The sequence below is a fragment of the Cavia porcellus genome, unplaced genomic scaffold, assembly GCF_034190915.1.
Source record: "Cavia porcellus strain 051 isolate PalLab524CR breed Dunkin Hartley unplaced genomic scaffold, mCavPor4.1 scaffold_27, whole genome shotgun sequence".
NCBI classification, from domain to species: domain Eukaryota; kingdom Metazoa; phylum Chordata; class Mammalia; order Rodentia; family Caviidae; genus Cavia; species Cavia porcellus.
The window spans coordinates 412,574-428,558 of NW_026947510.1; the positions used below are offsets into that span (position 1 = coordinate 412,574).

At 54.3% G+C, this 15,985-nt stretch overlaps 2 protein-coding genes and 1 non-coding gene across 4 annotated transcripts; all 3 read right to left on the minus strand.

Annotated features, from left to right (window-relative positions):
- CUNH12orf57 (chromosome unknown C12orf57 homolog) lies at positions 1–1,425 on the minus strand. The gene is made up of 3 exons (XM_003463239.4): positions 1,219–1,425; positions 837–1,013; positions 1–223 (listed from the first exon to the last, which is right to left on the minus strand). The coding sequence occupies exons 1-3, from the start codon at positions 1,268–1,270 to the stop codon at positions 72–74; spliced, it is 381 nt and encodes a 126-aa protein (XP_003463287.1). The 5' UTR covers positions 1,271–1,425; the 3' UTR covers positions 1–71.
- A 72-nt stretch (positions 1,426–1,497) lies between these two features.
- Positions 1,498–1,559, minus strand: LOC111755063 (U7 small nuclear RNA). Its single transcript, XR_002789651.2, has one exon. It is a non-coding gene; the product is annotated as a U7 small nuclear RNA (small nuclear RNA).
- A 933-nt stretch (positions 1,560–2,492) lies between these two features.
- Positions 2,493–15,596, minus strand: Atn1 (atrophin 1). Of its 2 annotated transcripts, none has more exons than XM_063237604.1 (10): positions 15,456–15,596; positions 9,543–9,720; positions 9,285–9,422; positions 9,065–9,178; positions 6,097–8,123; positions 5,570–5,792; positions 4,466–5,156; positions 3,561–3,704; positions 3,109–3,289; positions 2,493–3,018 (listed from the first exon to the last, which is right to left on the minus strand). In XM_063237604.1, the coding sequence occupies exons 2-10, from the start codon at positions 9,567–9,569 to the stop codon at positions 2,985–2,987; spliced, it is 3,579 nt and encodes a 1,192-aa protein (XP_063093674.1). In that variant the 5' UTR covers positions 9,570–9,720; positions 15,456–15,596; the 3' UTR covers positions 2,493–2,984. The 2 variants fall into 2 exon arrangements, with proteins under 2 accessions (XP_063093674.1, XP_063093673.1); XM_063237603.1 differs by having other exon boundaries at positions 6,097–8,126.
- Between the last annotated feature and the right edge of the window lie 389 nt (positions 15,597–15,985).

Below are 15,985 nucleotides of genomic sequence, written 5' to 3' on the forward strand. Positions count from 1 at the left end.
TGACAGGCACGTGTTTATTGTCCTTGGAAACACCTAAGCCTTCGTTTCCCTGGCAGTGGAGAGACCGATTCTCAGGAGGCAGCCACACTGCCTCCAGAAGGAGGCCCATGGGGTGGCAATGTCATGGGCGGCAGAAACAGTGCCTTCAGCTTGCCGGACAGGCTGGCGATCTCAGGATCCTGGGCTTCATAGGACTTGACCAAGCGGGCAAACTTAAGGACACCTGCAAGACGGAGTGGAGAGTCACGCACACTCCTGAGACCAGGGTGCCAGAGAGGTGGCCTGGGAAGTGGTAAAGGTATAGGCAGCTCTGCCTTGTCACCAGGTAGCCACTTATGACTCAGGGCACGGCATGCCTCTGGCCTGCAGGATTCGGATCAACAACAACTCGGTCCACACAATGGATAAGATGCTGGGAATTAACCCCAATGTACTTTTCTTTCTCTCCAGTGAGCTACGTTAGCAATTTGGTCACAATACACGGGAACATGAAGATTCCAGTCCTTCATGCTCTGGGGAAATGCTGTTATCTCACCGAGAAAAACAAAATGCAACCTCCAACCCTTGAATATACTCCAGAAGCTGCAGTCATGGAGGCAGATGCCACAGCTAGCAGAAGTAAAGCCCAGGTTTTGGGGCAACAGACTCCGAGCAGGAAGAACAGTGACACAAACTCAGTACTCCTCTGGCAAAAGTTCAGGGTAGACGTTGGATTCGATTCAATAGTCAGATTGCGGCTGCCGCCGCGTGGCAAGGAAAAGAACCACTGCTATGAGACCCGGAGACCCTACACACTCTCCCAGACCCATTCCACTGCCACCCCGCGGTGGACCCACCTTCACCGTCGCAGCTAAAGCCATAGGCTTTGATAACCTCCTGCTGGATCTGTGTGGCCACGGGCAGTACGAACTGCAGCATCTTGCCCATGTCGTTGCATGCATTGTCTCGAGCCTCGTCCATGCGGACGGCGTTCTCAGGGGTGGAGAACGCCTGGATCACCTCTGCTAGGACCACTGAGAGCCGGGGAGCCCAGGGAGGCAGCCGGGTGGGCGTCGGGGTGGGCAAATAGGCAGAAAAAGACAGGGAGTTAATAAACCGCAACCCCTGGCAGCACCTACGCTCATCTTTGAAACCCCTACACTTGGAAGAAAAAGGCACAGCACGGCATGGCACTCCACGCCCCACGCCCCACGCCCCACGCCCAGGGACTTCGCTCACCCTTAGCCTGCTCCGCGCTCAGAGCTGCGGACTGCCCGGAAGCGGACGCCATGGGCAGGCGGGAAGAGCGCTCACGCCTTGGAGCCTAGAACGCTGCCAACGAGCGCCTTGCAGACGCTACCTAGGCGTATGGGAAACTGCATCAAACGCAACCGGAAGTTTCTCCACGTCATCAAGTGCCCGTTTGTATAAACCAACGATGTACACAACCATCCGCCCGTACTTACAATAATACCCGAAATACACAAACCTGGTAAAAATCTTACATGTAACTAGAAAAGGGGTTTTCCGGCAAACACCAGAAAACCTACTAGACAAATTCTAAAAGAGCTGTAACACTTTCAGTTGTCAACCTGGAGCGAGCCAGGGGTATCCGTCCATCCCATTATTGGTGAGGGTGAGATTAGAATGCGTGTTTTTTTTTTTTTTTCTTCCCAGCCACTCTGATGTATAAACAACAAAGCATACTATGCCTTCTGGTAGGAGAAAACAGTACTCTGAAAAGACCTAAGCAAAATCATTTTATTCTAGTTTCTGAACGTTTGATATCTGCTATGCAAATGACTCTAATACTGATTGGTTGAAAAAACAACCAATCACAGCCTCGTTTTTTCAATCCGGAAGACAGTGATTGGCAGCAATAAAACCTCCAGGGCGAGACCTTAGCCAGCGATTTGCTAAACTGGCCTGTAAAGCTTCCTGGCGATTGAAGCTGTCCCATTCTCAGGCCGATGAATTGTTAAGGTGCTCGAAGCTGTCGCCATTCTCAGGCCGAAGAATTAAGGTGCTCGCAGGGCGTGGTGTGTGCTTGTAACCCCAGCATTCAGGGAAGCTTACTCAGGAGGATGGAGAATTGGAAGACCAGCCTGTCTGAAAGGGCCAGTCCCATCCCAGGCATAGGGATGGTACTTAATTTTATTGGCTTGCTGAAACTATGCTCAACTCCTCTGGGCTCCCAACCCAAAATATTTTATGAGAAGACTCAGGACTCTGAAGCCTTCCTTCCAAGGGACTCCAGGGGCACTAAGAACATGAGTGACAGGGTCACGTCCACAGGGACTGATTTGCTAGGCCTGGCCCCTTCCCCTGTAGCTCTCTCCCCAGGCTGCAGGCCTGGCGGGTGGCCTCAAAGCACAGCTGAGGATCCAGTCATGGGGTGTCTTGTCCAGTGTCAGGGCCCACACCCAGTCCCTCAGCCCCAATTATCTCCTGCTTCCAAGCCCCAAAAGATCCCAGTCCCAGCCCCGTAGCCCACAAAAAACAAGTCACAGACATTTTTCTGGGGAGTCGTGAGGGTGTTTTTGTTTGGTTGTTGATGATTGGGATTTTTTTTTAAAGAGCATCATATAGATATTTATATATATAAATTATTAATGTGGGGTGGGACAAGGGCAGACATCGCAGAGGAGGCGCGCACACAGGGGCGGGTGGGGGGCAGGGGTGGCACACGATGCTACGCAAAACAGCCACATCTAACAGATGAGATCATCACACCAACGGGGGTGGGGGGGGCGCAACTGAAGGTAGGGCACCAGGGATGAGGGAAGCCAGGGACAAGAAAAAGGGACCTGGTCCACGATGCTGTGGGCTTCTGCCCCTCTCCCTGTGTGCACACCCCCGGCCTTGGCCTTGAGTCCCTTTTTCCCTCCTCCTGCCCAGCTGCAGAGCCCCCTGCCACTGAGCAGCACCCTCTCCTTGTGCTGGGTGGTGAGCAGGTCCTCCTGGTCCGAGCGCAGGAGCCGTGGGAGCGCTTCTGACTGCAGGCTCTACAGGGGCTTGTCGCTTTCCTTCTTCAGGTGACTAAGGAGGGAAGGGGCAAAGAGAGGACAGACTGGGATGAGCCAGCAAGGGTGAGGGTGCTGGCCGGTGAGCGTGTTGGTGGAGCAGTACCTGTAGTAGTCTTCCTGGGCGGGCAGCGGCACACTGTGCAGGGGGTGGTGGGCATGCAGCCACTGCTGCTGTTCCAGCACTAAGCGCTGCAGCTCGGCCGACTGTGCGTGCATGGCCTGCAGTTGATGCGCTGCTGACATTGGAGCAGACAGGGAGGCTGGCAGGTCCCGATAAGGGGCAGCTGCGAGGGAAAGGGGCTCGTGACTGGTGGATACTGAGCACCTGCCCTGGGGCAAGAAACAACCAACCACTTTGCCGGCACACGACAGTGAGACTACAAGGGAACAGCCTTCAGCAAGCTGTCAGTGATGGAGTGGAATTACGCCTCAACTCTTCCGGGCTCCAGGCCCAGCTCCTCATCCCTTGAAAACCCCACTTGGTCCCTCCCACCACCCACATTTCTCCCCTTTCTGGGCTCTTCACAGCTTCCCTACCCTGACCTCTGTCCTTACCAAAGAGCTGGTGACGAAGAACTTCGTTCTCGTGCAGAGGGTGAGGAAGCAGGGGGTTAGGGAGGGTCCCGGCCGGGTAGGGGATCCGGGTAAGGTGAGAGCCTGAGGCCAGGGGGTCAATGAGAGGGTGCACCGAGGCAGAGGCTGAAGGGCAAAGAAGACCACATGTCACTAGAAGGCAGGGTTAGGGGAAAAGCATGCATTTGGGATCAAAGCCTGGGGAGAGACACAGACCACCAAACACAAGGAGATCCAGAGGAAAACAAAGGCAGAACAGAAGCAGGCAAAGAGACACACCTGGGAGTAGAAACCCAGGATGACGAGGAGAGACAACAGTTGCTGGAATTTGAGAAAGAGGAAAAAAATGCAAGCTACTGTCAGGTGGAAGATGATAGATGCATAGGAAATAAGACACCAGGAAAAGAGATTAACAAGACAAAAGGAACCTAGAATGAACATGAATATAAGGCAATAGTAGGGTGACAGTTCCAACATTATGAGTTGGAAGTTGAGGAAGGCTATTAAAAAAGTAAACAAGGACTGGCAATGTAGCTCAGTGTGAAGAATCTAGCTTATATCTCCACTATCACAAAAAGAAAGATGCCAGGGATATAGTTCAGTGGTATAGTGCCTGACTGACAAGCGTGAGGTCCTGAGTGCACTTCCCACTACCATAAAAAAAAAAAGAGAGAGAGAAAGAAAGAGAAAAAATGGTAGGGTTCCAGCCAGACCTCTGTCCGGAAATGCTGGGCTATAGGGAAGGTCAGGGAGGCAAAGGCCAGAGCAGCAGACTCAGGAGAGGTTCCTGCCACTCCAGGGAGAGATGTTCTGACCCAAGAAAAAGAATAGCTGGGTCAGGCCTGGTGGGTGGCCCCAAAGACTACAGCAAAGAGTTGACAGCTCACCTGCATGGATGGCATCCTGCTGGTGCAGGTGCAGATGCGAGTGGATGTGAGAGTGCTGGTGGTGATGCGGGGTCACGTTGAGCATCTGCAGCCGGGCTAGTGGGTCATTGCCAAGGGCTGCCACCCTTTCTGCATGCTGCCTTTCAGCTGCCAGCCGCTCAGCATACGACATGTCAGGCCGTAAGGCTGGCCCAGCTGCCAGCGCTAGCCGCTCTCGCTCCAGGGGCCCCAGGCTCGGGTGAAAAGGGAAAGGATGCAGGCCAGGTGGGCCAGGCTGCAGAGCTAGGCCCCCATGTCGGGGGAAGGGATCGAGGCCTGGCCCAGGGACCCCATGCAGGGGTTCCAGCTCACTAGGCTTCACCTCAAAGCCAGGTTTGAGACGGTCACGGAGATCTCTTTCACGGGCTTCCCGCTCTCTCTCCCGGGCAGCGGGGTCACTGCTGTACAGGGCTGGGTAACCCAGGAGCCCCGGGTCCACTGCCCCCAGGGGCACATAGAAAGGATGGTTGCGATTGCCTGGAGACATGACGTGAGGTCGGGCATATTCACTGAGAGTACGCAGGGCTGGAGTATCAGGACCCAAGTAGGGAGGCACTGTGGCCACAGCACTGCCAGGCTCAAATGGAGGGCGATGGGGCACAGGGCCCAAAGATGTACACTCCACTGGGGCACGACCCTCCTGTGCCAACTTCTGCAAGGTACAGAAATATAGTCAAGGGACTTGGGATTTAGCTCAGCAGCATAAACGCCTGCCTTGCAAGCAGGCAGTCGTGAGTTCGATCCCCGGTACCGATAAAAAAAAAAAAAAAAGAAAGAAATAGAGTCAAAACTTATGGGAACTTTGCCTGTTCCTAAAAGGAAACTTTCCTGCCCCCTTTTCCTGTATTTTCCCTTCTTGCGACTCACAGGTAACCTCCCATCCAGATCAAGCCCTGTGCACGAGTGCCTCCCCCTAACCAGAATCCTCTTGTTTCCTTCTTCCGGGCTGCAGTGGTTCCTCCTCTCCGACAGGTGGCCAAGCAACTTTCCCGCCCCGCTGCAACCCACAAGCACCGCGTAAAGGAAGGAGGAGAAAGCTGGTGGCGCATCTCGTGACGCACTCACCACGCTGCGTTCCAGCTCGCGCTCCTTTTCGCGCTCCCGCTCTTTTTCGCGCTCCCGCTCTCGTTCCCGCTCCTTTTCTTCGCGCGCACGCTGCTCGGCCTCGCGTCGCACCTTCTCTACTAGATCTGCCCGCTTTTTGGCCAGCTTGGAGCCCTCCAGCGGCACAAAGTACAAGTCGCTACGCGCGCACGAGTTGAAGCCGCGGTCCAGGTGTTTGTTGAACCTGCAGGGCACGGAGGTAGCGCGCTCTCAGTTCCTCAGGCGACCCTCCACTGGGGGCTTGTGGGCCAGGGTACCCTGCCTGGCGCACGTCTAAAAACAACTTGAACCTGGGTAGTGGCGCACATGTGTAATTCCTGCACTCTTGGAGCCCGAGACACAGCAGCAAACTCAAGCCCTGCCTAGGGTTCTTCGCGATACCCTGGTTCAAAATAATAGAGTTGGGAACGTAATAAAGAACTGCAAAGACCCTCGTCTCAATCTCCAGCATGGCACAAAAGGCTCACCCCTTCCACACCCACGCTCACCTGGCCGATTGGCTGGCGTGGCTGGGCACATCCACCACCTTGGGAGGGGGTGAAGGGCTGCGGGCCGGGGGCACAGGGCTCTCGGGAGCTTCATACTCCTCAGCTGGCTCCTGCTTGATCTGCGTGGCGCTTAGGGGTGGCCCCGAGGCAGGGGCTGCAGCTGGCGGTGGCGGTAGGGAGGACAGGCCTGAGGGCCCTGGGGGCGGCAGAGGCCCGGGTCCTACGGCGGGTGAGCCCGGCTTGAAGGTCCCCGGGCCCGCAGGCGGGGAAGCGCCCCGATAGCCCGGCGGGGTCCCCGTTCTGAAGGAGGGTGGTGAGCCCGGCTTGTACCCGGGCGGGGTGGCGGTCTTGTAGGTCCCAGGAGATGGAGCTCTTTTGACGTAGGATGGGGGCCCAGGTGGGGAGGCCGTTTTGTAGCCTGCTGGCGAGGAAGCCACGGTAGCGATGACTGTAGAAAGGGTGGCCGAAGAGGTGGTGACGGGAGGGACTGAGGAAAAAGGATAGGGCGCCGCCTGGGGACCCTGGGAAGGGGAGGGGTGTGAGCAAGGGTAAGACCCTTGAGAGGAGGAAGAGGAGGAGTTGGAAGAGGAGGAGACTGGAGCGCCGCTGGGGCCTGCCTGGCTATAGGTCACCTGGCCGTGGGGTGGGGGCAGGTGTGCCGGCCCTGGAGGGTAGGGTCTCAGGGACCCCAGGGAGGGAGACATGGCATAGGGGTGTGTGTGGTGGGAGCCACTGTTCTCCAGAGGGTGTGCGTATGCTCCTGGAGGAGGAGGTCCAGAGCCTCCATGGTGCTGTGGTGGTGGCGGCGGTGGCTGCTGGGGTGGGGGTGGGGGCTGGGGCTGGGGCTGCTGCTGGTGGTGGTGATGTGCTGGGGCGGCAGGGTGCCCAGTGGCCTGGGCCCCAGCAGAAGGAGGAAAGGTGCCTGGGTGGGCACTGTTAGCCAAGAGGCGGCTGTAGGGAGGAGGTGGGGGTGGACCCTGGCTCCACACTGCTTGTGATGGGAGAGAAGGCTGAGTATACTTGGGAGGCTGATTGGAGACTGAGAGACTTGTGGGGGGAGGAAAGGAGTGTGGATAACTGGGCAGGGCCTGAGAAGCTGGGTACTGGGAGGCAGAGGCAGAGGCAGAGGAAGAGGCGGAAGAACTGGAGGAGGAAGCTGCAGAGATGCTACTAGAGGATGAATAGGGGTACCTCATTGGAGCTGCGGGGGCAGAGGAGGAGGAAACAGGGGGCAGTGGGTGGGGTGAGGGGGCCAGAGCTGGGCCTTTCTCTGGGCCCGGAGGAAGTCCACCCATGGCCTGGCCCACAGCATGGGGAGAGGGTAGATGCCCTGGCACTGGCTGGGCCCCCAGGCCAGGAGGAGAGGCTGAGGCATTGTTGAGGGGTCTCAGGGCAGGTGGGGGAGGCAAGTTTGGTGTCACATGGGGGAAAGTGGATGGTGGTGGTGCAGAGGCTAGGTTCCCACCACCCACTGGAGTACTGGGTGGCTTTGCTGGGGGAGCACCACTGGCCCCAGAGCTTGACATGGAAATGGGGGTTGTGGGTGGGGGGTGCTGCTTGCCCCCACTAGGGGCCCCCACTGTAGAGACAGCTCCTCCCCCTTTAGGCCCCAATGGGGGTCCAGACAAAACTCCTCCACCTGTCCCCCCAGGGTAGAGCTGTGGGTGAGGGGGAGGGGCCCCAGGAGCCTGGAACATTCGAGATGTGGGGGGCTCCATGGGAGCATGATAGCCAGTGGGTGGCACAGAAGGATGGGGCTCAAAGCCAGGCTCTGGCTGCCTGGGGGTACTATCTGGTGGTGGAGGGGAAGGAGGGAAAAGTGGAGGCGGGTGATAGGGGCGGGCTGGGCCGTGGGACAAGCCAGAAGATGAGTCGGAGTCATTCTCCACACTCCCAGGGCTATAGATGCTGGGGGAGGTGCTGCGGTTGTCCTGGTCTATGTCCCTTGGGTCACTGCTGCCATCATCATTCAGGCTCCGCCCGTCCAGACTGTCCAGGTCCGAGGGTGACTGCGGCCGAGGGAGCTCCTGCTACAGAGGGGAGAGCTGTTCTCCTCTTTCCCTTTCCTTCTTCCCCAAGAGCAAGACTGGGGCCACCTCTCCACTCTGCCTCCCCACAGCACTTGCTCAAGCCTCTGGGAATCCCCTTGTTCTCAGCTCTTTCACCCTACTTGTCAATTCCAGGTGTCCATCTCAAGGCCTTGTCTCTCTTCTCAACTCTGAATGCTCTCCTTCTCATGCCTACCCTCCTCTCATCTCACTCGCCCCTTTAAATGTCCTCCAAAGTCCTGGGTCCTTTTTTTGTTTTTGTTTTTTGTTTTTGGGTTGTTTTGTTTTGAGACAGGGTCTCACTGCGCAGTTCAGGGCTGGACTTGAGCTCACTTTGTAGCCCAGGCTAGTCTCGAACTCACAATGATCCCCCTGCCTCAGCCTCCCAAAGTGCTGGGATTACAGGGGTGCACCACCACACTGACTACCCTTGGTATTTGAAAAACACTTCGGCACTCTCCTTATGAGGTTTTGTTTGACTGGCTGGTTTTTGGAGACAGAGAGAGTCTCCATTTGTAGTTCACACTGGCCTTGAACTCACTATGTAGCCCAGGTAGGCTGGCTTCAAACTCATGGTAATCCTCCTGTTCCAGCCTCTTAAATGCTGAGATTAAGGTGTGTGCCATCATACCCAGCTTCTCCTTATGGTTTGTTCCTTCCACTAAGATTTCTTAACCTGTGACCACCACCATCCCCCCCAACACACATACACACACACACAATTTTTCCAGTCCCCTTGGTCCTGCCTGGTCATTTATGGTCTGATCAAAGCCCTGAAAATCTGTCTGACATTAGGGACATTTAATAAGCTGTAAGATACGATTTTCCTCCATATCCCAGCAAAGACTAAAGTAGGAATACTGAGTGGAAGGAAGTTTGGGAAAAGAATCTATGGTCAGGATGGTGGCAAAGTCTCCCACCTCAGTTTTGGTCTTTTTTGGTGCATTGGTGTCCTCACTTTCACTCTCTGAGATCTCTTCGCTCCTGCCTTGCTTGCTGACCTTAGGGGTGGAAGATTCTTCAACTCGGGCCTTCTATTAGAAAGAAAGAGAGTTCTGTCATTTCCCTCCCAAGCCCCCGCACTACCCTCTGCTCCATGTGCCCGTCATGGGCATCCAGAGGGACCCGGGGACAGAATACCTTGGCTGTCTGCCTGGACTTCTCAGCTTTGCCATCGCTGCTGGATGTGCTGACCCCTCCAGGGGAGGCCCGGCCCCTCGATCTCAGCTCCTCCCTGGGCCCAGGGGCCTCTTTCTTCCGTCCACTCCTCATCGACATCTGAGGGGAGGAAGAGGCTAGTGATGTCCTTACATACCACTGACTGTAAAGTGTGCCTTCTCATGCCCCGCCCTCCTGACTTCCTACCCTTGATCTGCTCTGCCCTTCATCCTCACTCACCGAGTCTTTATTCTGTCGTGTCTTCATTCTTTAGGCTGTGGAGACCCCATTCTCCTCTGCCTGGGCAGCTGAATACAGAAACTTCTCTGTCCCGCCCCAAGTCTCCCAGCTGTGACTGGGAAGCCAGTGGGCAGCAGGCACAGCTCGCAGAGCTGGAATTCTCGGCTGCTTTCCAGACCTGTCAGGAAAACACCACCAGGCTTTACTTGAATCTGCAGGGAGTGCTACTGTATTTGTCAGAGGCCAAGGGGACCAACACCACAGACACTGCTGGCCGGACCTACTAGGTCACTATGCATCTTTTTTATCTCTTGGAGGGGCAGGGGATATAGCTCAGTGGCATAGCGCCTGCCTGGAGAAGGCAGAAAATTCAAATGTAGGAGCCCCAATTCAATAAACTGCAGGACTTCTACCCTTCACAAGTCCTACAGAATCTTTGTGTGTGCAGATTCCACCTGAGGGGCCTTGTGAGAAAGCACAAAGAAATAAGGCTGAAGTCTTTTTTTTTTTTTTTTTTTTTGTCTTTTTCATTTTTACTGGTACCAGGGATCGAACTCAGCACCACACACTTGCAAGGAAGGCGCTTATGCCGCTGAGCTAAATCCCCAGCCCCTAAGGCTGAAGTCTTAATGTGCTAAGTACCTTCTTTGTGTCAGGCCCCTTACATACATGATTTCGTAGAATATTTACAACCAGTGCAGAAAGGCGGGTGTCACATTCTCATTAGGTAGGGGAGGGAAGGGAGAGATGGTGTCGAGAGATGGTGTCTGTAATTTGCCCAGTCTCCCACAGTGAGGCACCAACGACAGAGCCAGGTTCCAGCTCCATCTGGGACTTCAAAGTCATACTCTTTCTTTTATACTTTGCCATTCTCCCCTCAGAAGTTAGTGGGGTGAATTCTTAGAAGGCCTAGATCAGTTGCAGAGATCACATCAGAGTAGGCAGAATTATGTCGTATCGTAGGACACCCAGGAGCACAGCCCCACCAGTTCCATAACCACATCTAGATACCACCACAGTGCAGAAATGCATTTTGGAGCCTGGTCAACATGCACTCCCTGGTATAGCTGCTAACCATCCACAAGTTCCCCTGTCACAGACTCAACAGCCATGGATAGCATGTGCAAGGAAAACAATTCCAGAAAGTTCCAAAAATGAAACCTGAGTGTGGTGCATACTGCCTTCCCAGATGCAGGAATGAAGCAGCAACATGTGGCCTCTTGCCATTTCACAGACCCTAGGTCTTTTTCCAGCTGTTTCAGACCAGTTCTTGTCTTAGTCTCCTCCATATACCAAATACTTGGGCCTACGAGGCTCTTCTGTCATTACTCTCTCAACAATTTACAGAACCTTTACACTGTGCCATTCTATAAAAGGGCCTGCAGCATCTGCTGACTTTGGGTCTATAGTGACCCAAAACAGAAACAGCACCCCTAAAGATGACTACATCCATCTCCTAATGCCAGGGGAAGTCAGAGTTTTCACATTAACCACCAAAGGCTCAAAATATGCATCAGCAAGTACACAATACAGATTGACAGTTTTTAAGCCTATCCTCCCTTGGCAAAGAGAGCCTACCTATCTATATCAATCCACAGAGAGGGATGGGGGTGGCAAACGCCTATAATACCAGCACTCTGGAGGCTGAGGCAGGAAGACAGAAAGTTTGCTATAATCTGGACACCTTAGTGACTCAGAGAGCCCCTGTCTTAAAATTTAAAACTATAATCCCAGCACTCAGGATGCTGAGGCATGAGGCCAGCCTGGACTACAAAGTAAGATCAAAACTCACCTGGGGCCAGGGATATAGCTCAGCTGCACAACTGCCTGCCTGGCAAGCATGAGTTCATGAGTTCAATCCCCAGTACAAAAAAAAAAAAAAAAAAGCCTACTCTGAGCTACATAGTAAGACCCTGTCTCAAAAACAAGTTAAAGCCAGGGATTTAGCTCAGCAGCATAAGCACCTGCCTGGCAGGTGCAAGGTTGTAAATCTGATCCCAACAACAACAACAACAACAAAGCTTAATGGGGCTATCCTGTGGGTGGAGCTCAGTGGTAAGGCCCTGGACTCAACCCCCAATGCTGCAATAATAAATCAACAGACAAATATCATCCTGTCTGTCCTCATGGCCAGCTGTTTCCATCTGCACCTTTGTTAAGGATCAATCTGTATCTTACTTACTATAAGATCTTAGGAAAGCAAATACTGCCATTTCCTACCACTTTCCTCTCTAGCTTCTTCACTGAGGTTAGGGATACACAGGTATTCTCTTGTCCCAAACCTTTCAACCCAGTAATGTCTTTAGTTCTTTTAGGACTCTGTACTACTGGCCTTGGTGGGACTCCTGAAGCTTGCTGTACCTGTTCTGATTTAGGAGCCCTGCTAGGTGAATGTCATTTCCACATACTGTAGCATATTTTCCACAAGGAATGCAGAGTAATTACTTCTCATTCACCTCCACTGAATTGTAATGAGGCAGGCAGTGAAGTCTAGCCTTTCCAGGCTACTTACTAAAATAGTTTATTTAAGAGTCACAACACAGGGGCTGGGGATGTAGTTTAGTGGTAGAGTGCTTGCCTAGCATTTGCACAAGGTCCAGAGTTTGATCCCCAGTACCACAAACACACACAACATGTCACAACGCGGCCTCGCATGTTGGTGTATGCCTATAATCCCAGCACTTGGGGGACTGGGGCAGGAGGATTTCCGTGAATTCTCGAGGCCAGCCTCAAAAGTAAAGGATACAAGTTCAAGGCCTGGCTGAACTACATAGCAAGACACTGCCTCAAAAAAAAAAAAAAAAAAAAAAAAGTCACAACACAGCTGGATTGTGATGGCACATACACCTGTAATCCCAGGACTGTAGGATGCCGAGACAGGAGGATCACAGACTCAAGCCCAGACTAGGTAACTGAGTGAGATCTTGTCTTAAAATAAAAAATGGCGGGGGATAAAGCTCAGTGCAAAGACCCTGGGTTCAACCCTTAGTATTGGGGTGAGGGGAACCACAACAAATCTGAGACAAAGCCCCTGTTCTGATGCTAGATGGTGGCACACACCTATAATCCTAGCACTTGGGAGGCTAAGGCAGTAGGACCAAGATATCCTATCTCAAAAAAAAAAAACAAAAAAATTAAACATTAAATGATGTCATGCCCAATGGGTCAGTCATTTTTCTTTACAGCTAACACCACAGTTTAGTTATCATGAACACTGGCTTTAAAATACTTATCAACACCAACAAAATCCAAAGAACAAGACCCAACAAAATAAGAGGTGAAAATAATGTTAACAAAAGCACAACAGATGACTTGTAACTGATTATCTTTGGTAGCTCTCCTAAAGCAGGATGCCCACCCCTCCACTCCATCATGAAACTGTTCACCAAGTTAAGAGCTCAGAGACCCAAAAAGTCAGAGAAATACAGCAAGGTACCGGAAGAACAGAGCAAGGATACCATGTCCTCAAGTGTGTGACTTTGTCAATTGGTTGAAATCTGTGAAAATTTGCAATGAGTACCTGTGAAGGAGAAAACCAGTCATCCAAGGGGAAGTAATCCAGAGATAAGAAATGACAGGAATCCCCAGTTACCATCCAGCACCCATAGCTAAGCCCCACTCATCTGGTTCTGGAAGGCAGCCACTGTGACTACAATGGAGAGTGCACCTACTGTGCACCTTACTGCAAAAGGAAATGACAGAGAACAGACTCAGAAGGCAGAATAGTGAGGAACAGAAAGACAACCTTGAAGCACACACCAGAGGAGAATTTAAGGGGGAAATATGGGAAGCATAAAGGATGAATTTCAGGATCCAGGGCCCAGCCCCCATCATTCCACACCTGCCAGAGAACCCAACAGTCCAAGTAACTCTGAGACCCTAGTACAGCCCAGGCCTATAGATGATGATGTCCCAGCCTAAGCCTTCTTAGAATCCAGGGCTGTCAAGAGAAGCCTCCGGGTCATTTCTCCTATAATCTCTTCATCTTATAGCAGTGAGGCTCAAAGCAAGAGAGCGACTTGCCCAAGGTCATAGTGAGTTAGAGGCAGACAGGCCCAATCCAGGGCTCCTAGCTGCTGGCAGAGTATTGCACTGCTCTAGGCGGTATGGAGAGCCTACAAGGTCAGAAAAGTCAAAGGTCAAAGGTTAGCTAAGGCAAGGGTTCACCCTGGGGACAGTCTGGGAAGGAAGAGGAGACAGATTCACAGAAGTCAAGCTGGGCTCAGTGGTAGGTCCCTGTAATCTAAACACTCATGAGGCTGAGGCAGGATTGCCTCAAGTTCTAGGTCAACCTGAACTGTAAAGGGAGACCCTGTTTCAAAAAGCAAAGAGGAATTCAAGTTAAGAAAATGAAAGAACAGTGCAAAGAAGCAAAAAGACTATTGTATATGAAACACAACAAGGGAGATAGAGCCCAGAACACACTGCTCAAAAATGGTATAATTGGTTTTTGTTGTTTTTCAAGTCGGGATAAAATGCAAGACCTAGTGCATACTGGGCAAGTGCTCTACCACTAAGTTACACACACACACACATGCACGTGCATGCACATGCACACACAGCCCAAGATGGTATAACTTGAACAAGAACATTTTGTCCTCCCACAATGCCTAGATGGAAGGGCTTGGAAAGACAAATGACCTGCAAGTAACAGGTCTACCTGCTCCAACAGCCCATTGGATGTACAGGGATACATCTAGGAGGGAAACTCCCAACTACTGGAGGCACCAACATGGACCTCCAGCCCATCAAGAATCCCCAGGCCTAGGACTCATCCCCAGGTCTAGGTCCAATTCTGAACCCCCCATCTAATGGACATTTCTACAGATCACTGCTACAGCAACAAAAAAGAAAAAAAAAGCCCCACAAGACACCACCCCAGGGGGCCATCTGACAGCCACTACCATCACCCCCCCTGATAAAGCAATCTCTTACCCTCCCCTAGAGTAGCACCTCAGGGACCAGAACTTCAGCCTACCTACCCAGGCACAAAGGGAGACCTCTGAAGAAATTGCAGGGGCAGCAAATACGCGAAGACTTCTAGGTGGAGGTCACAACTTGTTTGGAATGCCAAAGGTTGCCCAATTCTCTCCTCTCCTCCACCCCCCCCCCAAAAAAAAAACCTTTCTTCCTAACTGGCCTTCTGCGTCCCTATCTTCCTGATTAGTTTTAGAAAGATCTCCCCACTACTGGGCCCGATGCCCCTCTCAAGAAGTAAGTATGCCTGCAATTGGGAAAACGGGTCGGAGGTGACCTGGCATAGGGAAAGGAAAACTGAGTCACAAAGACATGGCCTTCCCACTTCCACCCCGTAAACCTCGGGCTGTGCTTCTCAAAGGTGGACCGCTCCGCTTCTTTTGACTCTCCGCTTCCACTGGCTCCAGGCCCCTTCCTCTGCCACAGCTAGAATCCCTCTCTGTCCACCTACCACACCCCTTTCCCGTTTCCCACTTCCTTTCCGTCCCTGAAGGCCCACAACCCGGGTTCTGGCGCCTTGGCTCTGGTCTTGTGGGGCTTCTCCAGGTACCTTCACGCCCCACCTCTCCAAACCATTCTTGCTTCGCTGCGAACCCCTCCCAGTACCCGGTCCCCCCCCCTCCCCGCCAGCCCTCCACCTCCGCGTCCTCCTCCATGGTCCCCAAGCACTGCCACCCTCGGGTCCCATCAGCCCTGCTCCGAGACCCCTCCTTCCCCAACCCTCTTGGGCCTCGGGGCGCCTGGGCCCTAACCCTGCACGGGGCGCCCCATCCGCGCACTCTAGCCCGGCCACGCAGGGCCCGCAGTGGGACGCGATCGGGAAATAACAAATGGAGGCAGCGACAGCGGGAGGGGACCAGGAAGGTGGGGGTGGGGAACCTCAGGCCGGGCCGGGCCACCGAACCCCGCGGGCGGGCCGGGGGCCTCGGACCTTACCTGGGCGACTCGGGACGCTGGCTGGATCGGCGCAGGATCCGGGCCGGGCGCCTCCGGGGGGCGGTGGCGGCTGCTCCCCGCCCCCCCCTCCGCTTCCTGGCTTCAGTCGCCGCCGCGACGGCGGCGGCGGCGGCCCCGATCCCCCCGGAAGGCGGTCCCCATGCCCTGGTCCCAGCCCGGCCTGATCGCCCGCGGCCGGGAGACGCCGAACCCGCGCGCCCTCCCGCCCCGCGCGCCCGCGCCCGCGCCCGCGCCGCCGGCCCCCGCGGTCCCCGGCCCGAGGCGGCCTCACCCGGCCCCCGCCCCGCGCTGCCCCGCCCGGACCTGCTCGCCCCTCCCCCGCCCCGGCCGAGGCGCCCCCACGCGGGTCCCCGCCTGAGGCGTCGGGCTGCGGGCGGGCGGGCTGGGCGGCGGGTCCGGAGACTCGCGCAGGAAAGCGGCCGGCGAGAGGGAGGGAGGAGGGCGCGCGGGAGAGGGGGATGGGAGCGAGAGCAAAAGGGAGAAGGAGGGAGCGCGGAGGACGAGGCAGG